The sequence below is a fragment of the Aethalodelphis obliquidens genome, unplaced genomic scaffold, assembly GCF_003676395.1.
Source record: "Aethalodelphis obliquidens isolate GAN/ISIS:26980383/991018 unplaced genomic scaffold, ASM367639v1 scaffold5, whole genome shotgun sequence".
NCBI lineage: Eukaryota > Metazoa > Chordata > Mammalia > Artiodactyla > Delphinidae > Aethalodelphis > Aethalodelphis obliquidens.
Genome location: NW_020837949.1, coordinates 31,697,072 through 31,717,498, shown reverse-complemented (window position 1 = coordinate 31,717,498; position 20,427 = coordinate 31,697,072). Strand labels below are relative to the sequence as shown.

Here is a 20,427-nt window from a genome sequence, read left to right as displayed (position 1 = left end):
AACATATTCATTAACCGAACGAACTTTTTGGCCAACCCAATACATGCCCAGGGCCTATTTATAACTGGAAGTTTGTACCTTTTTACCCCCTTCACTCATTTCCCCAAGCCCCCATCCCTTGTATCTGGCAACTACCAATCTTTTGTCTGTTTCTGTGAGCTTGATATTTTAGATTCCACATATATATAAGTGACAGCGTACAATATTTGTCTTCTCTGACTTATTTCATCTAGCATAATGCCCTCTAGGTCCATCTAGGTTGTCACAAATGGCAAGATTTCTGTCTCTTTTATGGCTGAATGATATTCTATTGTTTATATATACCACATTTTCTTGATCCATTCACCCATTGATGGACACTTAGGTTACTTCCAGCTATTGTAAATAATGCTGCAATGAACATGGAGGTGCAGATATCTTTTTGAGTTAGTGTTTTCATTTCCTTCAGATAAATACCCAGAAGTGGAATTGCTGGATCACACAGTAGTTCTATTTTTAATTAATTAATTAATTTTTATTGAAGTATAGTTGATTTACAATGTTGTGTTAATTTCTGCTGTACAGCAAAGCGATTCAGTTACACATATATATATATATATACACATATATATATATTCCTTTTCTGTTTTGTTTTGTTTTGTTTTTTTCAACTTTATTTTCACATACAATAAAATGTACCTATTTTAAGTATACAGTGCTGTGAGTTTAGAATTGAATCACTACCATAACCAAGATATAAAACATTTCTATTGCGCCCCAAATTCCCATCTTTCCCACTTAATCTTCCATTCTTACACCTGGATCCAGGCAACCACTGATCTGCTTCCTGTCATCATAGATGAAGGTTCTCTTTAGGTTTTATATCAATGGAATTATATTTTTTGTATTCTTATATCTGGCTTCTTTCACTCATGGTAATTATTTTTGAGGTTGATCCACGTTGTTGGTGTGGTCTAGTCCTTTGTATTGTTGTGTGGTATCCCATTGTGTGGATGTACTGTAACGTTCTTAGCCATTCTCCTGTTGATGGACTTTTGGGTTGTTTCCATTTTGAGGCTATTAGGAATAAAGCTGCTGTGAACATTTATATAAAGTTCTTTGTGTAGATACATTTTCATCTCTCTGGAGTAAATATTTTAGGAGTAGCATTTACTGATATGAAGGGCTTAGAGGTCACACAACCAGAAAGACACCATGCCTGGATTAGCATTTAATTATTCATCTACTGACTTCTCTTCAGGATCCATTCCATTGGACCAGTGATTTTCACACTCGTAGAGCACCAGGACTCTTTCACATGAAATACTGCTCAAAATACCCATTAAAAAACCAGACTAAAGTGATGTAGACAGGCTCCTCGGAAAGTTCAGATAGTCCTTTTTTGGCTGTTAACCTGCTAAGCACCCACGCTCTTCTTGTGGAACCCCTTTGCAAAGTGCTGCACCACTTTGGCTACTTCTGAGAGCAGAGTCTGGGCCTCTTGAGGTCTAGTCCTTAAACATCTCTTCTTTTTGTTTTGTTTTTTTTTGAAGTTTATGATTAAATGTCCTTTTTTTAAACATCTTTATTGGAGTATAATTGCTTTACAATGGTGTGTTCGTTTCTGCTTTAAAACAAAGTGAATCAGTGGTACATATACATATTCCCCATATCTCTTTCCTCTTGCGTCTCCCTCCCTCGTACCCTCCCTATCCCACCCCTCTAGGTGGTCACAAAGCACCGAGCTGATCTCCCTGTGCTATGTGGCTGCTTCCCACTAGCAATCTATTTTACGTTTGGTAGTATATGTATGTCCATGCCACTCTCTCACTTTGTCCCAGCTTACCCATCCCCCTCCCTATATCCTCAAGTCCATTCTCTAGTAGGTCTCTGTCTTTATTCCCATCTTGCCCTAGGTTATTCATGACCTTCTTTTTTTTTTTTAGATTCCATATATATGTGTTAACACACGGTATTTGTTTTTCTCTTTCTGACTTACTTCACTCTGTATGAAAGACGATAGGTCCATCCACCTCACTAAAAACAACTCAATTTCGTTTCTTTTTATGGCTGAGTAATATTCCATTGTATATATGTGCCACATCTTCTTTATCCATTCATTTGTTGATGGACACTTAGGTTGCTTCCATGTTATGGCTATTGTAAATAGAGCTGAAATGAACATTTTGTACATGACTCTTTTTGAATTATGGTTTTCTCAGGGTATATGCCCAGTAGTGGGATTGCTGGGTCATATGATAGTTCTATTTTTAGTTTTTTAAGGAACCTCCATACTGTTCTCCATAGTGGCTGTATCAATTTACATTCCCACCAACAGTGCAAGAGGGTTCCCTTTTCTCCACACCCTCTCCAGCATTTATTGTTTGTAGATTTTTTGATGATGGCCATTCTGACCAGTGTGAGATGATATCTCATTGTAGTTTTGATTTGCATTTCTCTAATGATTAATGATGTTGAGCATCCTTTCATGTGTTTGTTGGCAATCTGTATATGTTCTTTGGAGAAATGTCTATTTAGGTCTTCTGTCCATTTTTGGATTGGGTTGTTTGTTGTTTTGATATTGAACTACATGAGCTGCTTGTAAATTTTGGAGATTAATCCTTTGTCAGTTGCTTCATTTGCAAATATTTTCTACCATTCTGAGGGTTGTCTTTTGGTCTTCTTTATGGTTTCCTTCGCTGTCCAAAAGGTTTTAAGCTTCATTAGGTCCCATTTGTTTATTTTTATTTCCATTTCTCTAGAAGTTGAGTCAAAAAGGATCTTGCTGTGAGTTACGTCATAGAGTGTTCTGCCTATGCTTTCCTTTAAGAGTTTTATAGTGTCTGGTCTTTAATCCATTTTGAGTTTATTTTTGTGTATGGTGTTAGGGAGTGTTCTAATTTCATTCTTTTACATGTAGTTGTCCAGCTTTCCCAGCACCACTTATTGAAAAGGCTATCTTTTCGCCATTGTATATTCTTGCCTCCTTTATCAAAGATAAGGTGACCATATGTGCATGGGTTTACCTCTGGGCTTTCTATCCTGTTCCATTGATCTATATTTCTGTTTTTTTGGCAGTACCAAAATGTCTTGATTACTGTAGGTTTGTAATACACTCTGGAATCTGGGAGCCTGATTCCTCCAGCTCTGTTTTTCTTTCTCAAGATTGCTTTGGCTATTCGGGGTCTTTTGTGTTTCCATACAAATTGTGAAATTTTTTGTTCTAGTTCTGTGAAAAATATCAGTGGTAGTTTGATAGGCATTGCATTGACTCTGTAGATTGCTTTGGGTAGTAGAGTCATTTTCACAATGTTGATTCTTCCAATCCAAGAACATGGTATATCTCTCCATCTATTTGTATCATCTTTAATTTCTTTCATCAGTGTCTTATAATTTTCTGCATATGGGTCTTTTGTCTCTTTAGGTAGGTTTATTCCTAGATATTTTATTCTTTTTGTTAATGGTAAATGGGAGTGTTTTCTTAATTTCGCCTTCAGATTTTTCATCATTAGTGTACAGGAATGCAAGAGATTTCTGTGCATTAATTTTGTATCCTGCTACTTTACCAAATTCATTGATTAGCTCTAGTAGTTTTCTGGTAGCATCTTTAGGATTCTCTATGTATAGTATCATGTCATCGGCAACAGTGACAGCTTTACTTCTTCTTTTCCGATTTGGATTCCTTTTATTTCCTTTTCTTCTCTGATTGCTGTGGCTAAAACTTCCAAAACTATGTTGAATAAGAGTGGTGAGAGTGGGCAACCTTGTCTTGTTCCTGATCTTAGTGGAAATGGTTTCAGTTTTTCACCACTGAGGATGATGTGGCTTGGGTTTGTCATATATGGCCTTTATTATGTTGAGGAAAGTTCCCTCTATGCCTGCTTTCTGGAGGGTTTTTTATCATAAATGGGTGTTGAATTTGTCGAAAGCTTTCTCTGCATCTATTGAGGTGATCATATGGTTTTTCTCCTTCAATTTGTTAATATGGTGTATCGCGTTGATTGATTTGCATATACCTCACTTGATCATGGTGTATGATACTTTTAATGTGCTGTTGGATTCTGTTTGCTAGTATTTTGTTGAGGATTTTTGCATCTATGTTCATCCGTGATATTGGCCTGTAGTTTTCTTTCTCTGTGACATCTTTGTCTGGTATTGGTATCAGGGTGATGGTGGCCTCACAGAATGAGTTTGGGAGTATTCCTCCCTCTGCTATATTTTGGAAGAGTTTGAGAAGGATGGGTATTAACTCTTCTCTAAATGTTTGATAGAATTCGCCTTTGAAGCCATCTGATCCTGGGCTTTTGTTTGCTGGAAGATTTTATATCACAGTTTCAATTTCAGTGCTTGTGATTGGTCTGTTCGTATTTTCTATTTCATCCTGGTTCAGTCTCAGAAGGTTGTGCTTTTCTAAGAATTTGTCCATTTCTTCCAGGTTGTCCATTTTATTGGCATCTAGTTGCTTGTAGTAATCTCTCATGATCCTTTGTATTTCTGCAGTGTCGGTTGTTACTTCTCCTTTTTCATTTCTAATTCTATTGATTTGAGTCTTCTCCCTTTTTTTCTTGATGAGTCTGGCTAATGGTTTATGAATTCTGTTTATCTTCTCAAAGAACCAGCTTTTAGTTTTATTGATCTTTGTTCTTGTTTCCTTCATTTCTTTTTCATTTATTTCTGGTCTGATCTTTATGATTTCTTTCCTTCTGCTAACTTTGGGGTTTTTTTGTTCTTCTTTCTCTAATTGCTTTAGGTGTAAGGTTGTTTCTTAAGGTAGGATTGTATTGCTATAAACTTCTGTCTTAGAACTGCTTTTGTTGCATCCCATAGGTTTTGGATCATCGTGTTTTCATTGTCATTTGTTTCTGTGTATTTTTTGATTTCCTGTTTGATTTCTTCAGTGATCTCTTGGTTATTAAGTACTGTATTGTTTAGCCTTCATGTGTTTGTATTTCTTACAGAGTTTTTCCTGTAATTGATATCTAGTCTCGTAGCATTGTGGTTGGAAAAGATACTTGATACGATTCCATTTTCTTAAATTTACCAAGGCTTGATTTGTGACCCAAGATATGATCTATCCTGGAGAATGTTCCATGAGCACTTGACAAGAAAGTGTATTCTGTTTTTGGATGGAATGTCATATAAATTTTAATTAAGTCCATCTTGTTTAATGTATTATTTAAAAGCTTGTGTTTCCTTATTTATTTTCATTTTGGCTGATCTGTCCATTGGTGAAAGTGGGGTGTTAAATTCCCCTACTATGATTGTGTTGCTGTCAATTTCCACTTTTATGGCTGTTAGTATTTGCCTTATGTATTGAGTTGCTCCTATGTTGGGTGCATAAATATTTACAATTGTTGTATCTTCTTCTTGGATTGATCCCTTGATCATTATGTAGTGTCCTTCTTTGTCTCTTGTAATAGTCTTTGTGTTAAAGTCTATTTTGTCTGATATGAGAATTGCTACTCCAGCCTTCTTTTAATTTCCATTTGCATGGAATATCTTTTTCTATCCCCTCACTTTGAAGTGGGACTCTTGTAGACAGCATATATACGTGTCTTGTTTCTGTATCCATTCAACCAGTCTTTGTCTCTTGGTTGGAGCATTTAATCCACTTACATTTAAGGTAATTATCGAAATGTATGTTCCTATTACCATTTTCTTAATTGTTTGGGTTTGTTATTGTAGGTCTTTTCCTTCTCTTGTGTTTCCTGCCTAGAGAAGTGCCTTTAGCATTTGTTGTAGAGCTGGTTTGGTGGTGCTGAATTTTCTTAGCTTTTGCTTGTCTGTAAAGGTTTTAATTTCTCCATCCAATCTGAATGAGATCCTTTCTGGGTAGAGTAATCTTGGTTGTAGGTTTTTCTACTTCATCACTTTAAATATGTCCTGTCCCTTCCTTCTGGCTTGCAGAGTTTCTGCTGAAAGATCAGCTGTTAACCTTATGGGGATTCCCATAAGGTTAAGGTTATTTGTTGTTTTTCCCTTGCTGCTTTTAATATGTTTTCTTTGTATTTAATTTTTGATAGTTGATAAATATGTGTCTTGGTGTGTTTCTCCTTGGATGTATCCTGTATGGGGCTCTCTGTGCTTCTTGGACTTGATTAACTATTTCCTTTCCCATATTAGGGAAGTTTTCAACTATAATCTCTTCAGATATTTTCTCAGTCCCTTTCTTTTTCTCTTCTTCTTCTGGGACCCCTATAATTTGATTGTTGGTGCGTTTAATGTTATCCCAGTGGTCTCTGAGACTGTCCTCATTTCTTTTCATTCATTTTTCTTTATTCTGCTCTGCAGTAGTTATTTCCACTATTTTATCTTCCAGGTCACTTATCTGTTCTTCTGCCTCAGTTATTCTGCTATTGATCCCTTCTAGAGAATTTTTAATTTCATTTATTGTGTTGTTCATCACTGTTTTCTTTGCTCTTTCACTCTTCTAAGTCCTTGTTAAACATTTCTTGTATTTTCTCCATTCTATTTCCAAGATTTTGGATCATCTTTACTATCATTATTCTGAATTCTTTTTCAGGTAGACTGACTATTTTCTCTTCACTTGTTTGGTGTGGTGGGTTTTTACCTTGCTTCTTCATCTGCTGTGTGTTTCTCTGTCTTCTCATTTTGCTTAACTTACTGTGGTTGGGGTCTCTTTTTCCAGGCTGCAGCTTCGTAGTTCCCGTTGTTTTTGGTGTCTGTCCCCAGTGGCTAAAGTTGGTTCAGTGGGTTGTATTGGCTTCCTGGTGGAGGGGACTGGTGCCTGTGTTCTGGTGGATGAGGCTGGATCTTGTCTTTCTGGTGGGCAGGTCCACCTCTGGTGGTATGTTTTGGGGTGTCTGTGGCCTTATTATGATTTTAGGCAGCCTCTCTGCTAATGGATGGGTTTATGTTCCTGTCTTGCTAGGTGTTTGGCATAGGCTGTCCAGCGCTGTAGCTTGCTGGTCATTGAGTGGAGCTGAGTCATAGCATTGAGAGCAAGGTTTCTGGGAGCTTTTCACCATTTGATATTACGTGCAGCTGGGAGGTCTCTGGTGGACCAGTGTCCTGAACTTGGCTCTTCCCTGACGCCTGGCTGGAGCACGAAGAGCCTGTCATCAACATGGCTCAGAATAAAAATGAGAAAAAAAAGAAAGAAAGAAAGGAGAAGATAAAATGAAGTAAAATAAAATAAAAAATTATTTAAAAAATTTTTTTAAATAATAAATAAAAGAAAGAAAGAAGAGAGCAACCAAACCAAAAAAGAAATCCACCAATGATAACAAGTGCTGAAAACTATACTAAAAACAAAACAAAACAAAAAAACAGAACCCTAGGACAAATGGTAAAAGCAAAGCTATACAGACAAAATCACATACAGAAGCATACACATACACACTCACAAAAAGAGAAAAAGGGAAAAAAAAATATATATCGTTGCTCCCAAAGTCCACCTCCTCACTTTGGGATGATTCATTGTCTATTCAGGTATTCCACAGATGCAGGGTACATGAAGTTGATTGTGGAGATTTAATCTGCTGCTCCTGAGGCTTCTGGGAGAGATTTCCCTTTCTCTTCTTTGTTTGCACAGCTCCTGGGGTCAGCTTTGGATTTGGAACCACCTCTGCATGTAGGTCAGCAGAGGGCGTCTGTTCTTCACTCAGACAGGATGGGGTTAAAGGAGCCGCTCATTAGAGAGCTCTGGCTTACTCAGGTCGGGGAGAGGGAGGGGTACGAATGCAGGGCGGCAGAGGCCGGCGTGACGTTGCACCAGCCTGAGGTGCGCTGTGTGTCTCCCGGGGGAGTTGTCCCTGGATCACTGGACCCTGGCAGTGGCGGGTTGCACAGGCTCCCGGGAGGGGAGGTGTGGATAGTGACCTGTGCTTGCACACAGGTTTCTTGGTGGCAGCAGCAGCAGCAGCCTTAGCGTCTCATGCCTGTCTCTGGGGTCCGCGCTGATCGCCGCAGCTCTCGCCCATCTCTGGAGCTCCTTAAGCGGCGCTCATAATCCCCTCTCCTCACGCACCAGGAAACAGAGAGGCAAGAAAGTCTCTTGTCTCTTTGGCAGCTCCAGGTTTTTTCCCGGACTCCCTCCCAGCTAGCTGTGGCGCACTAGCCCCCTTCAGGCTGTGTTCACGCCACCAACCCCAGTCCTCTCCCTGCGCTCCGACCGAAGCCCGAGCCTCAGCTCCCAGGCCCGACCCGTCCCGGCGGGTGAGCAGACAAGCCTCTCGGACTGGTGAGTGCTGGTCGGCACCGATCCTCTGTGCGGAAATCTCTCCGCTTTGCCCTCCGCACCCCTGTTGCTGCGCTCTACTCTGTGGCTCGGAAGCTCCCCCGCTCCGCCACCCACAGTCTCCACCCGCGAAGGGGTTTCTAGTATGTGGAAACCTTTCCTCCTTCATAGCTCCCTCCCACTGGTGCAGGTCCCATCCCTATTCTTTTGTCTCTGTTTTTTCTTTTTCCTTTTGTCCTACCCAGGTACGTGGGGAGTTTCTTGCCTTTTGATTGGTCTTCGGTCTTCTGCCAACGTTCAGTAGGTGTTCTGTAGGAGTTGTTCCACATGTAGATGTATTTTTGATGTATTTGTGGGCAGGAAGGTGATCGCCATGTCCTACTCTTCTGGCATTTTGAAGCCCCTCTACATTCTTTTTTTATATTCTTTCCCATTATGGTTTATCATAGGATATTGAATATAGTTCTCTGCACTGTACAGTAGCACCTTGTGGTTTATCATTCTGTATATAATAGCTTCCATTTGCTAACCCTGACCTCCCACTCCATCCCTCCCCCAACCTCCTCCCTCTTGGCAACCACAAGTCTGTTCTCTCTGTGAGTCTGTTTCTGTTTCGTAGATAGGTTAATTTGTGTGATATTTTAGATTCCACATATAAGTGATATCATATGGTATTTGTCTTCTGTTTCTGACTTACTTCACTTAGTATGATAATCTCTAAGTCCATCCATGTTGCTGCAAGTCGCATTATTTCATTCTTTTTATGGCTGAGTAATATTACATATATGTATCACATTTTCTTTATTCATCTGTTGATGAACACTTAGTTTGTTTCCATGTCTTAGCTATTGTGAATAGTGCTGCTATGAACATGGGGGGTGCATGTATCTTTTTGAATTAGAGATTTGTCTGGATATATGCCAAGGAGTGGGATTGCTGGATCATATGGTAATTCTATTTTTAGTTTTCTGAGGAACTTCCATACTGTTTTCCATAGTGGCTGTACCAACTTAAATTCCCACCAACAGTGTAGGAGGATTCCCTTTTCTCCACACCCTTTTCAGCATTTGTTATTTGTAGAGTTTTTAATGATGGCCATTCTGACCAGTGTAAGGTGGTACCTCATTGTAGTTTTGATCTGCATTTCTCTAATAATTAGCAATTTTGAGCATCTTTTCATGGGCCTATTGGCCCTTTGTGTGTCTTCTTTGGATAAATGGCTATTTAGGTCTTCTGCCCATTTTTTGATTGGTTTCTTTGTTTTGTTGTTGTTGTATGAGCTGTTTGTATATTTTGGAAATTAATCCCTTGTCGGTTACATCATTTGCAAATATTTTCTCCCATTCTGTAGGTTGTCTTTTCATTTTGTTTATGAGTTTCTTTACTGTGCAGAAGCTTGTAAGTTTTGATTAGGTCTCATTTGTTTATTTTTGCTTTTATTTCTATCATTTTGGGAGACTGGCCTAAGAAAACACTGGTGTGATTTACATCAGAGAATGTTTTGCCTATGCTCTCTTCTAGGGGTTTTATGGCATCATGTCTTATGTTTAAGTCTTTAAGCCATTTTGAATTTATTTTTATGTATGGTGTGAGGGTGTGTTCTAACATCATTGATTTATATGTGGCTGTCCAACTTTCCCAACACCATTTGCTGAAGAGACATTCTTTTTCCCATTGTATATTCTTGCCCCCATTGTTGAAGATTAATTGTCCGTAGGTGTGTGGGTTTATTTCTGGGCTTTCTATTCTGTTCTATTGGTCCATATGTCTGTTTTTGTGCCAGTACCATGCTGTTTTGATTACTGTAGCTTTGTGGTATTGTCTGAAGTCTAAGAGGGTTATGCCTCCTGCTTTGTTGTTTTTCTTCAGGATTGCTTTGGCAATTCTGAGTCTTTTATGTTTCCATATAAATTTTAGGATTATTTGTTCTATTTCATTGAAAAATATGGGTAATTTGGCAGGGATTACATTAAATCTGTAGATTGCTTTGGGTAGTATGGCCATTTCAACAATATTCTTCCAATCCAAGAGCATGGGATAGCTTTCAATTTCTTTGAATCATCTTCAGTTTCCTTTATTAATGTTTTATAATTCTTAGTGTTTAAGTCTTTCACCTCCTTGGTCAGGTTTATTCCTAAGTATTTCATTTTGGGGGGGTGCAATTTTAAAAGGTATTATTCTTTTACATTCCCTTGCTGATATTTCATGGTTAATGTAAAGAATTGCTTTTGTATGTTAATCTTGTATCCTGCTACCTTGCTGAATTCATTGATCCATTCTAGTAGTTCTTTTGTGGAGTCTTTAGGGTTTTCTATATATAGTATCATATCATCTGCCTATAATGACAATTTTACTTTTTCCCTTCTGACTTGGATACATTTTCTTTCTTTTTCTTGTGTGATTGTTGTGGCTAGGACTTCCAATACTATGTTGAATAGAAGAAGTGAGAGGGGGCATCCTTGTCTTGTTCCAGATTTTAGCAGGAAGGCTTTCAGTTTTTCGCCTTGGAGTATTACATTGGCTGTGGGTTTGTCATTGATAGCTTTTATTATGTTGAGATATGTTCCCTCTATACCCATTTTGATGAGTGTTTTTATGATGAATGGATGTTGAATTTTGTCAAATGCATTTTCTGCATCTGTTGAGTTGATCATGTGTTTTGTTGTTGTTGTGCTGGGCCTTAGTTGCGGCACATGGGTTCCTTAGTTGCAGCTAGCTGGCTTCTTAGTTGTGGCAATGTGAACTCTTAGTTGCGGCATGCATGTGGGATCTAGTTCCCTGACCAGGGGTTAAACCTGGGCCCCCTGGGTTTGATGGGGAGCACAGAGTCTTAACCACTGTGCCACCTGGGAGTCAAGATCATGTGGTTTTTACCTTTTCTTTTGTTGATATGGTGTATCACATTGATTGATTTGTGTATGTATTACCATCCTTGTGAACTTGGGATGAATCCCACTTGGTCGTGGTGTATTATTATCTTTTTTATGTGTTGTTGGATTCAGTTTGCTAATATGTTGTTGAGAATTTTTGCATCTATATTCATCAGAGATATTGGCATGTGATTTTCCTTTTTAGTAGTGTCGTCGTCTAGTTTTGATATCAGGGTGATGGTGGCTTCATAGAATGTCTTTGGGAGTGCTCCTTCCTCTTCAATCTCTTGGAAGAGTTTGAGAAGGATTGGTATAAGTTCTTCTTTGAATGTTTGGTAGAATTTGCCTGTGAAGCCATCTGCTCCTGGACTTTTGTTTGTAGGGAGTTTTTTGATTACATATTCTATTTCACTTCTAGTGATTGGTCTGTTCAAGTTGATAGGGGGTACGCAGATGCAGCGGCTGGTGCCGGGTTCTGGGGTTCTCGGTAGTGGTGATGGCTCACGCACACCCCTGGAGCATGCAGTGGGAGCAGAGGTGGCTTGTGACCTCTCCTGGAGTCTGCGAGAGTATTTTTAATTTTTGAGGAACCTCCATACAGTTTTCCATAGTGGCTGCACCAATTTACATTCCTACCAACAGTGCCTAAGGGTTCTCTTTTCTCCATATCCTTGCCAACACTTATCTCGTCTTTTTGATGATAGCTATTCTAACAGGTATAATGTGATATCTCACTGTGGTTTTGATTTGCATTTTCCTTATGATTCGTGATGTTGAGCACCTTCTCATGGACCTGTTGGCCCATCTGTATGTCTTCTTTGGAAAAATGTCTATTTAGATCCTCTGCCTGTTTTTAATTGGATTGTTTGGTTTTTTGCTGTTAAGTTGTATGAGTTTTTAAAATATGTTTTGGGTATTATTCCCTTATCATATATATATGATTTGCAAATATTTTCTTCTACTTCATAGGTTGGGTTTTCCTTGTGTTGGTTTCCTTTCCAGTGCAGAAGGTTTTTGGTTTTTATTTTGTCTCCCTTGTTGATTTTTGCTTTTCTTGCCTTTACTTTTGGTGTCGGATCAAGAAAATCATCACCAAGACCAATGTCAAGGAGCTTACCCCCCTATGTTTTCTTCTAGGAGTTTTATGTTTGCAGGTCTTACATTCAAGTCTTTAATCCATTTTGAGTTAATTTTTGTGTATGGTGTAAGATAGTGGGTTTAGTTTTGTTCTTTTCCATGTAGCTGTCCAGTTTTCCCAACAGCATTTATTAAAGAGACTGCCCTTTCCTCATTGTATATTCTTGGCATCTTTATCAGAAATTGTCCATATATGCATGGGTTTATTTCTGGGCACTCTATTCCATCGATCTGTGTCTGTTTCTATGCCAGCGCTATACTATTTTGATTTGTTATAGCTAATATAGTTTGAAATCAGGAAGCATGACACTTCCAGCTCTGTCCTTTCTCAAGACTGCTTTGTCTATTCGGGGTCTTTTGTGGTGCCACACAAATTTTAGGATTGTGTGTTCTATTTCTGTGAAAAAAAACATTGGAATTTTGATAGTGATTTCACTGAATCTGTAGGTTGCTTTGGGTACTAGGGACATTTTAACAGTATTAATTTTTTAATTTGTAAGCACAGAATCTCTCTCCATTTATTTGTGCCTTCTTTAATTTCTCTCATCAATGCCTTTTCAGTGTACAGGTCGTTTACCTCCTTGGTTAAATTTATTCCTAGGTATTTTATTCTTTTCGATGAAATTGTAAATAGGATTGGTTTCTTAATTTCTCTGACATATTCTTGATTTCCTCAAAATATAATCCAGGTAACTTTTTTTTGGATATGTTTAGCTGATGTCATCCCTTATTAAGGTATCAGAATGTGTATGAACAACTATCAGGATTTCTGATTTTCCTATTGTACTTTCTGGGAACAAGAAAAATCCTCTATTTTTTCTTCCAGTGAAGACATTGACACCTAGAGATATTACATGTTGTCTTAGCCTTGTGGCCAGAACCTACAGCACATGACTCTTGATAGTCAAGTGTTATCTTCACTATTAAAGACAGAATAGATACGGTGTGTAACTCATATCCTCTCTTCATATATTTCCATAGTCCTCTCTTTCAAATCAACAATGGCATCTTAGTCTACAACTCAACTATTTATTCACAGTAAAAACCAAATTAAACTAACAGGATTATCTATTCACTAACTTACTCCTTTGACATCTGAGCGATGTTCTCTGAGAAAAATGTTACAGAAGGAGTCAGATAGAATTCAGAAAGTATCACATAACTTCATAGAGTAAGTTTTGTGTAATGGCTCATAGTTGTTAAGAACAGTTGCCTAAATCAGGTGTTGGCTAGGTCAACTGAACTTAAGTTGCATTAAGTATTTATTGCACAGAAAAAAATATTATGGAAATTCAGCCTTGTCTATCAAAATTGGCTTTTTTCATTATCAGATTTTGACACATCTACTAGTTTTTCTTTTACATAGGCAACTGCAAAATGTGTTACCTTGATGATGAGGTTCTCCTAAATAGACAACATAAAGGAAAATAAAATTTGCTAATGTTTTATATTAATTTCCAATTAGCTATTTCTATCTGTTAGGTGTTTCACACAACTGTAGTAAAATCTGATGCTCATAATACAGCTGTTAGTAGTTGCTTGTGAATTGATTACAACTTGAAAAGATGTTGGATTGCCACAGAGTTCTGGGACATAATTTATTACTTTTTATGTATGAGGGGAGTAACTAGGAACACTATATTACCTCATTTTAATGCTCATGGATAACTTGTAGGGTTGTCATGTCCTATTTAACTATTGTGAAACCTGGGTCAAAGAGATCAGGTAACTTGTCTTAGGTCACACAGCTAGTAAATGTTAGTGCTTAATTCAGTCCCAAGGCTGTTTATCACCAAAGAACTTTTTACCCCCAAAGCACCCCGACCCTCACCACTAGGTTCCATTATACCGTAGTGACTTTCAAAGACTTTTGGACATGACCCACAGAAAGAGTTACGCTTTACATCACAATCCAGTGCCTACATCCGTGTACCTACATAATAGAAACAAAATCTTCACAAATAGTTCATTTATTGACTGTGATACCATGATGTACTCTGACTCTTTCTATTCTATCCTATTTTCAAAAAAATGGTAGTTGTGACCCACTCAATTGATAAAATGACCAATTACTAGGTCTCTATCTGTATTTTGAAAGCTCCTGATTTAAATGCCTTTAGACATCTTCCAGTCTACCATCCAATTATAAAAAGTATGTGTTGAATTTTTACTAATGAATCAAAACTATGGATCAGTTACTAGAGGTCATCTTAATAATATATTCCAAATTTTTTCTCTTCTCTGGTCCTTGAATACACTAATGAGATCCTTATCTTCAGAAAAGCTGCTGATATAAAGCACAATGCCTTATCACTAAAAAATCAAATAGGACACAATCTAAGAAGGTGTATGTAAGCAGGAGGAAACACGTTAGAGCCACCTCAATCTATGTATGTTGGTCTATGATATCAAGAGCATTGAGTTTTGTTCCCAAGATTAATGTCTTTTTGTGAAAACACTTGAGAGTATCAAACACCACCAGGGTACCAAGAATTTGAGCCCAGCTCAAAGGCGTTATTGTGTTCAAGCCTATTTCCTCCAGCCTCTCTCTCCTATCTACCCTCTGTCCCTTGCTCTAGTTTCATCTCCCTGTCCATGAGGTCCATGCTGTACAACCAAGGATTGCAGAGATGAAGGCTGACAGGTACTGGAATTGATCTCTTCCCTGATCCTTCCTCTACTTCACCCCATGTGGCCTAATCTTCACTATACATTTTTTAAAGATACTTGCAAAGTATAATATAGTTTCAATGCACATGTATATACTTTAATGTAAATAACCATTCTGGCCAAGAAAGGACTTTCAGTACTCTCAGACAAGCAAATGACTCTTGGTATATAATTATACTTTTTTTTTGTATGTATGAAAAAATTTTTTTCAATGAGCACCTAATTCCTAGAGCTCCACTGAAATGTTTTAGTTTAGTTTAAACCAACTAATACTTTCTAACAAGTGTGAGTCTTTCTCTGAACATCTACTGAAATACCAACATGGAGGACCAGTTTTACAAATGTCCTTAAATTGAACACAAATATCTTTTGCATGGATAAACTACTAAGAGCGATAGAAACTACAGCAAAATTATTTCACTAATTCAATATTTTATTTGGTGTCAAGGCATATTAAATTTTTGAGTTAAGTCATTTCATTAGTGAAACAAACCATCTAGAAAATATTATCCATTGTGCCACTAGAATTGAAGAGGAGTTAAGTCTCATTTATTGAAGCATTTACTTCTTTATATCCACTTAGGTATAAAACTTTTGTTAAGAAAGATAACACTTTTTATTGCATTATATAATTTCATATTTTACAGGAGTCAATAATGCAAATTCATAAGCATAAATATACATGATGCAACCATTAAAAGATTTAAAACTGGAAACTAGAATTTTAACAGGCAAAATACTTAAAAATACTTAATATGGCTTTTAAGAAAAGTAACTGTTGAGAAATGATTTGTTATTGCCCCATTCTAGTCATTTCTCATCAAGTGAACATAAAATTATGATCTCTTTAAAATGGTACTTGTTATCTAAGCCAATGTTGCATACATGTAGTATGCAATGATTCAGGCTTTCTTAAATCTACATATATACATATATATAGATATACAGTACACAGACAGTTGTTTTAATACCCCTGAACATCTTGAGTAAAACTATTATGACTTTTCTATTATAAAACTACTTGAAAAGTGGGTATAACTTCTTGGTATTGCAGTTCAATCCTACAGAACTGAAAAAAAAAAACCCTAAATGTTGATTATAAATACACTTTACAAAAAACTGAATAGTGGTCCTGCACTCATACTTTATATTGCAGTGAAAACATGTGATTCATTTAAAGGTATTTACATCTTGTCCTTGGTTTCTGTGTGAAATATACAGAAGAATGAGAATATTGTAGGCAGGCCTATTTGTTAGGTTTTTCTACTTGTTCATTTTTGTGTAAGTTTCAAATCTTCTTTTGAATTGTTTATTTCTATTTGCCTTGTATTACTGCTGCTGCTGCTTCTTTTGGTGTTCTGGGAACACTGGGTGACTTTACTTCTAGGAACAGGAAGAAAAGATTTAACTCTTGAAACACCCAACTCAGTCTTTGATTTACTGTTGCTGCATTCGGTCGCTTGATGGCTGCTGAGAGGACTGACCTCCTGTAAGAAAGGCAAACAAAATAGCTTGTCAATTTGACATTGTTCCCAACTTCTGTGATCAGTCCTAACTTCCTCCTCTCTGTCCCTGAACACGCAGGTAGGAGTTTCTCTCTTAAGTTAAGTTCTCATGAAAAAATGAACAAAAGACAATGGAGGGGAGAAGCTGAATGCTTAATGTCTTATAGACCCACTGGCTGATTTTCATTAGGTCCTTTGTGGTATCACAAAAGTGCTAGACACAGGAGTCAATGAATCGAGTGCCAGAATCCGGGGTCTCCTCACCAGCTGGAGCTGTATGAAGTCCTAGGCCTGAGGAAATCAAACTGGACTACTCCAACCATCTTTAAGCAGTTCTACAATTCAACTCTTTCACCTTGAGCACGTCACTTAATGCTTCTGCCTTTAGATCTAATTGGACTATTACTCAACACATATTTTGAATGTTTAAAAGACAAACACTGTTCTAGGTGCTCGGCTTACAGTAGAGAACGTAAAAGAGCACCATCCTTGCTCTGATGGAGCTTCTGCTGTAGTGAATTAAAGTTCCTGCATAGCAATTCTCTATGACTAAGGAGCTCAAGATCTTCCATTCTTGGAAACTGCATGCTCTTGTCTTCCTAGTGTTTCAGAACTCTTCTGGACCTGGTCTAGGTCTCTCATTTTGCCCCCGAGGAACCAGAGTTGGATAGCGAGGAACCAGAGTTGGATAGGTGAGAGTGATGATGCTGGGATAAGACCTTTTACTCATGCTGTTTTCCCTGATCTTGAGTTCACTTGGGTAGGCCTCACTTCATGTTTGCCAGGTGGCAGAACTGAACTCAAGTGAGTATGGGCTATGACAGGTGAAGAGGAAAGGGTTCCATGGGAAGAAGGAAGGGTGAAGATGGGTATGTTGTTGAAACAGTAAATTACATGTAAAAATAAGTTAAGGACGTTTAAGGACATATTTGGAAAGAAATGGGGTGGAAAATAAGGAGGATGAGAGATCAGAGGTATGTGTTGGAGAGTGGGTCTAAGCCCTGGCTGCACATGAGAATCACCAAGGAGCTTTTAAAAACCCCAACGTCCAGGTTGTACCTTGGACCAATTACATCAGAACCTCTAGGGCATGTGGTCCAGGTACCGGGGATTGGAAAAAAAAAAATCCTCAAGTGGATTTCATTATGCCACCAGAATGAGAACTTCTGCTTTAGGGGGTTTAATTTGCATCTTAATGAGAAGGAAACATTTATTAGTACATTTAGTACATTTATCTACTCTCCTGATGATTTAAATCTGTGTTTTTAAATCTGTATTTATGTAAATTGTTTAAGAAGGCTGGCTGACATGCTACCTGATTAAATAGGCCCCTCTCTGGCCGCATAGGAGAAAGTGATTTCAACTAACACAGACAGCTCTTACTTCTAAAGGGAATTACTTCCTGATAATAGAAGAGACTGGGCATCTAACCAAGAAATGCTCGCTGAGTTTCTCACAGTAGAAGAGGTATGAGCCTGTGAAGCTCTCAGGAGGCTGGCAAATGCCAAATGAGTATACTTCACCCTCTGCTGGCAGGTTCTGAGAAGAACATCTGGCCACGGGGAACAGTCCTCACAATGCGTTCAGTGGGCAAAGCAAGAGGGGGCAGCTGTCCTCCTAATACCCGCATCAAACCGCACATTTGAAAAACTCTATGGTTCTTTCTGAAGAGCCCAGAAAGTATAAAATGATCCATTTTTTAAAAAGGTCCCTTTTAAAACAAAGCTTAGCCTCCCTTCAGTACTATTTTTCTGGACAGTACCTCATTGTAGCAACCCAATATGGTCCTGTGACAGAGAAAAAGAGGTACAAAACTGTCTTCATTATCCAACAGCTGCCACTCACTACCAGTCAACCTTTTTATATAGGAAAGTGACTGGGCCCTGTGGACAGAGTGGCTCATCGCACCCTTTCCCACTGGCTGCTGCGCGAGGAATCCTGAAGAGGGGTCCTGGAGGCCCAAGAAAGGTGTTCTGAACCCCAGCTCCTGAACAAATATTTTCCAGCCAGAATTCTCCGCAGGGACCCCAGGTCACCTCCTTAGTCATCCTCCCTTACCTGCTCTCCAAACTATGCTTTTGCTGTGCTTCTAAACTGTTCCCAATTGGGGGAAAAAAGCAAATACTATACAGAGTAAGCCAGACAGGTCATGCTCTTCTTCACAGATCATGTTATGTATTTTTTATACAAGAACTCAGCCTTGTTAATATTCCCCGCAACACACACAGCTTCCGCGTAACTAATCAGGACTGAAACCTAAGGAAGCCGTGAGAGAGCAGGGGAGCCCAGGGCTGTCTGGTGATCAAAGGAGGGTTAATAATGTAATTCTGCTTTCTGCACTCCCCCTCCACAACAGGTTTGTGTCAGCTGCCATGCGAGCGGATGAGAACAGGATGTGAACCACAATCGACATGGCTTGGTGAGCTTACAAAATATGCATCCTCATAAAATCACTACCGGATAAGAAGTAGTTTTATTGTTTCTATTCACCCAGGAGTACCATGCTGGGCCATCTCAACTCTTGGCATTTATTAACCAATCGTATAAGTTATTTCAAGAGGTTGAGGAATCCTGGCTCTTCTATTTGACATTCTGATTTGTTTTTAAAAGAAAGTCTCTCACTGAAACATGCATGATATGGCAAGTTAAAGTAAACCAGAATGAGATTTTTTTGTGTGTGTGTAGATCTTTATCATCACTCAGCACTTTGCTAAAATTAACTCTAGTTTTCCAAAATAGTGCTCAAATGAAATTCAATATCCCATTTTAAAATATAGCAATAGAAGACAGAAATCTAGTTTCGGCATAAACAAATGGAAAAGACACCCAAAATTCTGGCATCAAATAGAAGGAAAAAGAATGCTTTTCTATGTGATTCTTTCAAGCTATTATCCAAACAGTAATTTTTCTAACCTTGATTACCTTAGAGAACACTTTTGCCTTTATCCTATTTATTTCCCAACTATGGTTTAAAAGTAACTGTGATGCACATTGAAAGATTTGTGAAGTCAAATTCCACAACAGTCCTTCTTTGTCCCCTTTTGGAGGGAAAGGGGACACTTACCTTTTGTGACACTGGCATTCTTGGCTTATTAACAGTTGCTGAAAATGCAGGGTGGTTTCCTGAACGATCAAACCTCCCTAACTCATCCCCGGAATCAGCAATCTGGAAGATACACAGTTTATCAAGTCACCGTGGAAAACCCACAACAGAAGTGGGATCCTTCTCTTACTGTCAGAAGCTCTACAGAACAGACCTGCAAGTCCCATAATGTTCATACGAAGACCTGAAGTCTTCATGTGAAACTAACGGCAAATGCATGAGACATAACCTCTAAGGAAAAAGTCTTTTAAAGTCAGAAGAAGACAACCAGATGAGCCCTGTTAAAAAAAAAAAATCACTTGGCACAAAATGAAAGGACATAAAATTTGCAAGATTTTCATTGTTACCTTATTTTTCCAGAGGTTAAGTATTTCGACGCATTTGCAGCAACATTAAATAAGCTAGTCAGTTCTACTTTGGCCAGAGATTAGGACTGTCTAAATACAATAGGTGAGTCTTGGGGCATAAGCTGCACAAGTTATAACTACCTTCTTATGCTCCCTTTCAAGTAAAAGGCATTTATCAAGGAAGTTTGGTCAAATCTGCTGCAGATATCAGGTGCCAAAACAGGTTGAACTTGATGCTGTTAATGCTTCGGGATTTTGGGTCACTGATTTCCGGATTTGGATCTCAAATTTCACAGCTTGAAGACTTTGACTAAACAGATTAGACAGGCCACTTATTTTTTTTATTTGTAAGGAAAGTTGCCATTCTATCCAGAATACAAGGCTGCTGTAATGCTCTCTTACTGACTGGTGACTTATGGGCCAAAGTTAGGAATAAGAAAAGGAAAAGGATGTATTGGTGTAATTTGTGGTAACGCAATGAACACTTCAGGATTGTCAGAGAAGGTGTGCTAAATAGAGCTCCCTTACTGTAGAAGGGGTATTTTGGAAGAAAGGGCTTTTCTAAGCAAGGTAAGGGATGTTCTGATTTGGAGCATTAACATGCTATTTGATAAGG

The 20,427-nt window shown here is 38.3% G+C and overlaps 1 protein-coding gene and 1 long non-coding RNA gene across 2 annotated transcripts in view; one reads left to right on the top strand and one right to left on the bottom strand.

Annotated features, from left to right (window-relative positions):
* Positions 1 to 20,427, top strand: part of LOC113618179 (uncharacterized) — a 59,069-nt gene that overhangs the window by 34,015 nt on the left and 4,627 nt on the right. Inside the window, exon 2 of the long non-coding RNA XR_003431916.1 lies at positions 18,718 to 18,780. This is a non-coding gene — a long non-coding RNA (uncharacterized LOC113618179). The remainder of the gene's footprint in view (positions 1 to 18,717; positions 18,781 to 20,427) is intronic.
* Positions 15,281 to 20,427, bottom strand: part of LOC113618178 (cortactin-binding protein 2) — a 75,738-nt gene continuing 70,591 nt past the window's right edge. Inside the window, exons 18-19 of the mRNA XM_027102095.1 lie at positions 19,426 to 19,527; positions 15,281 to 16,343 (exon numbers count right to left, since the gene is read on the bottom strand). Of these exons, the coding sequence (XP_026957896.1) occupies positions 16,128 to 16,343; positions 19,426 to 19,527 (318 nt within the window). The 3' untranslated portion in view covers positions 15,281 to 16,127. The remainder of the gene's footprint in view (positions 16,344 to 19,425; positions 19,528 to 20,427) is intronic.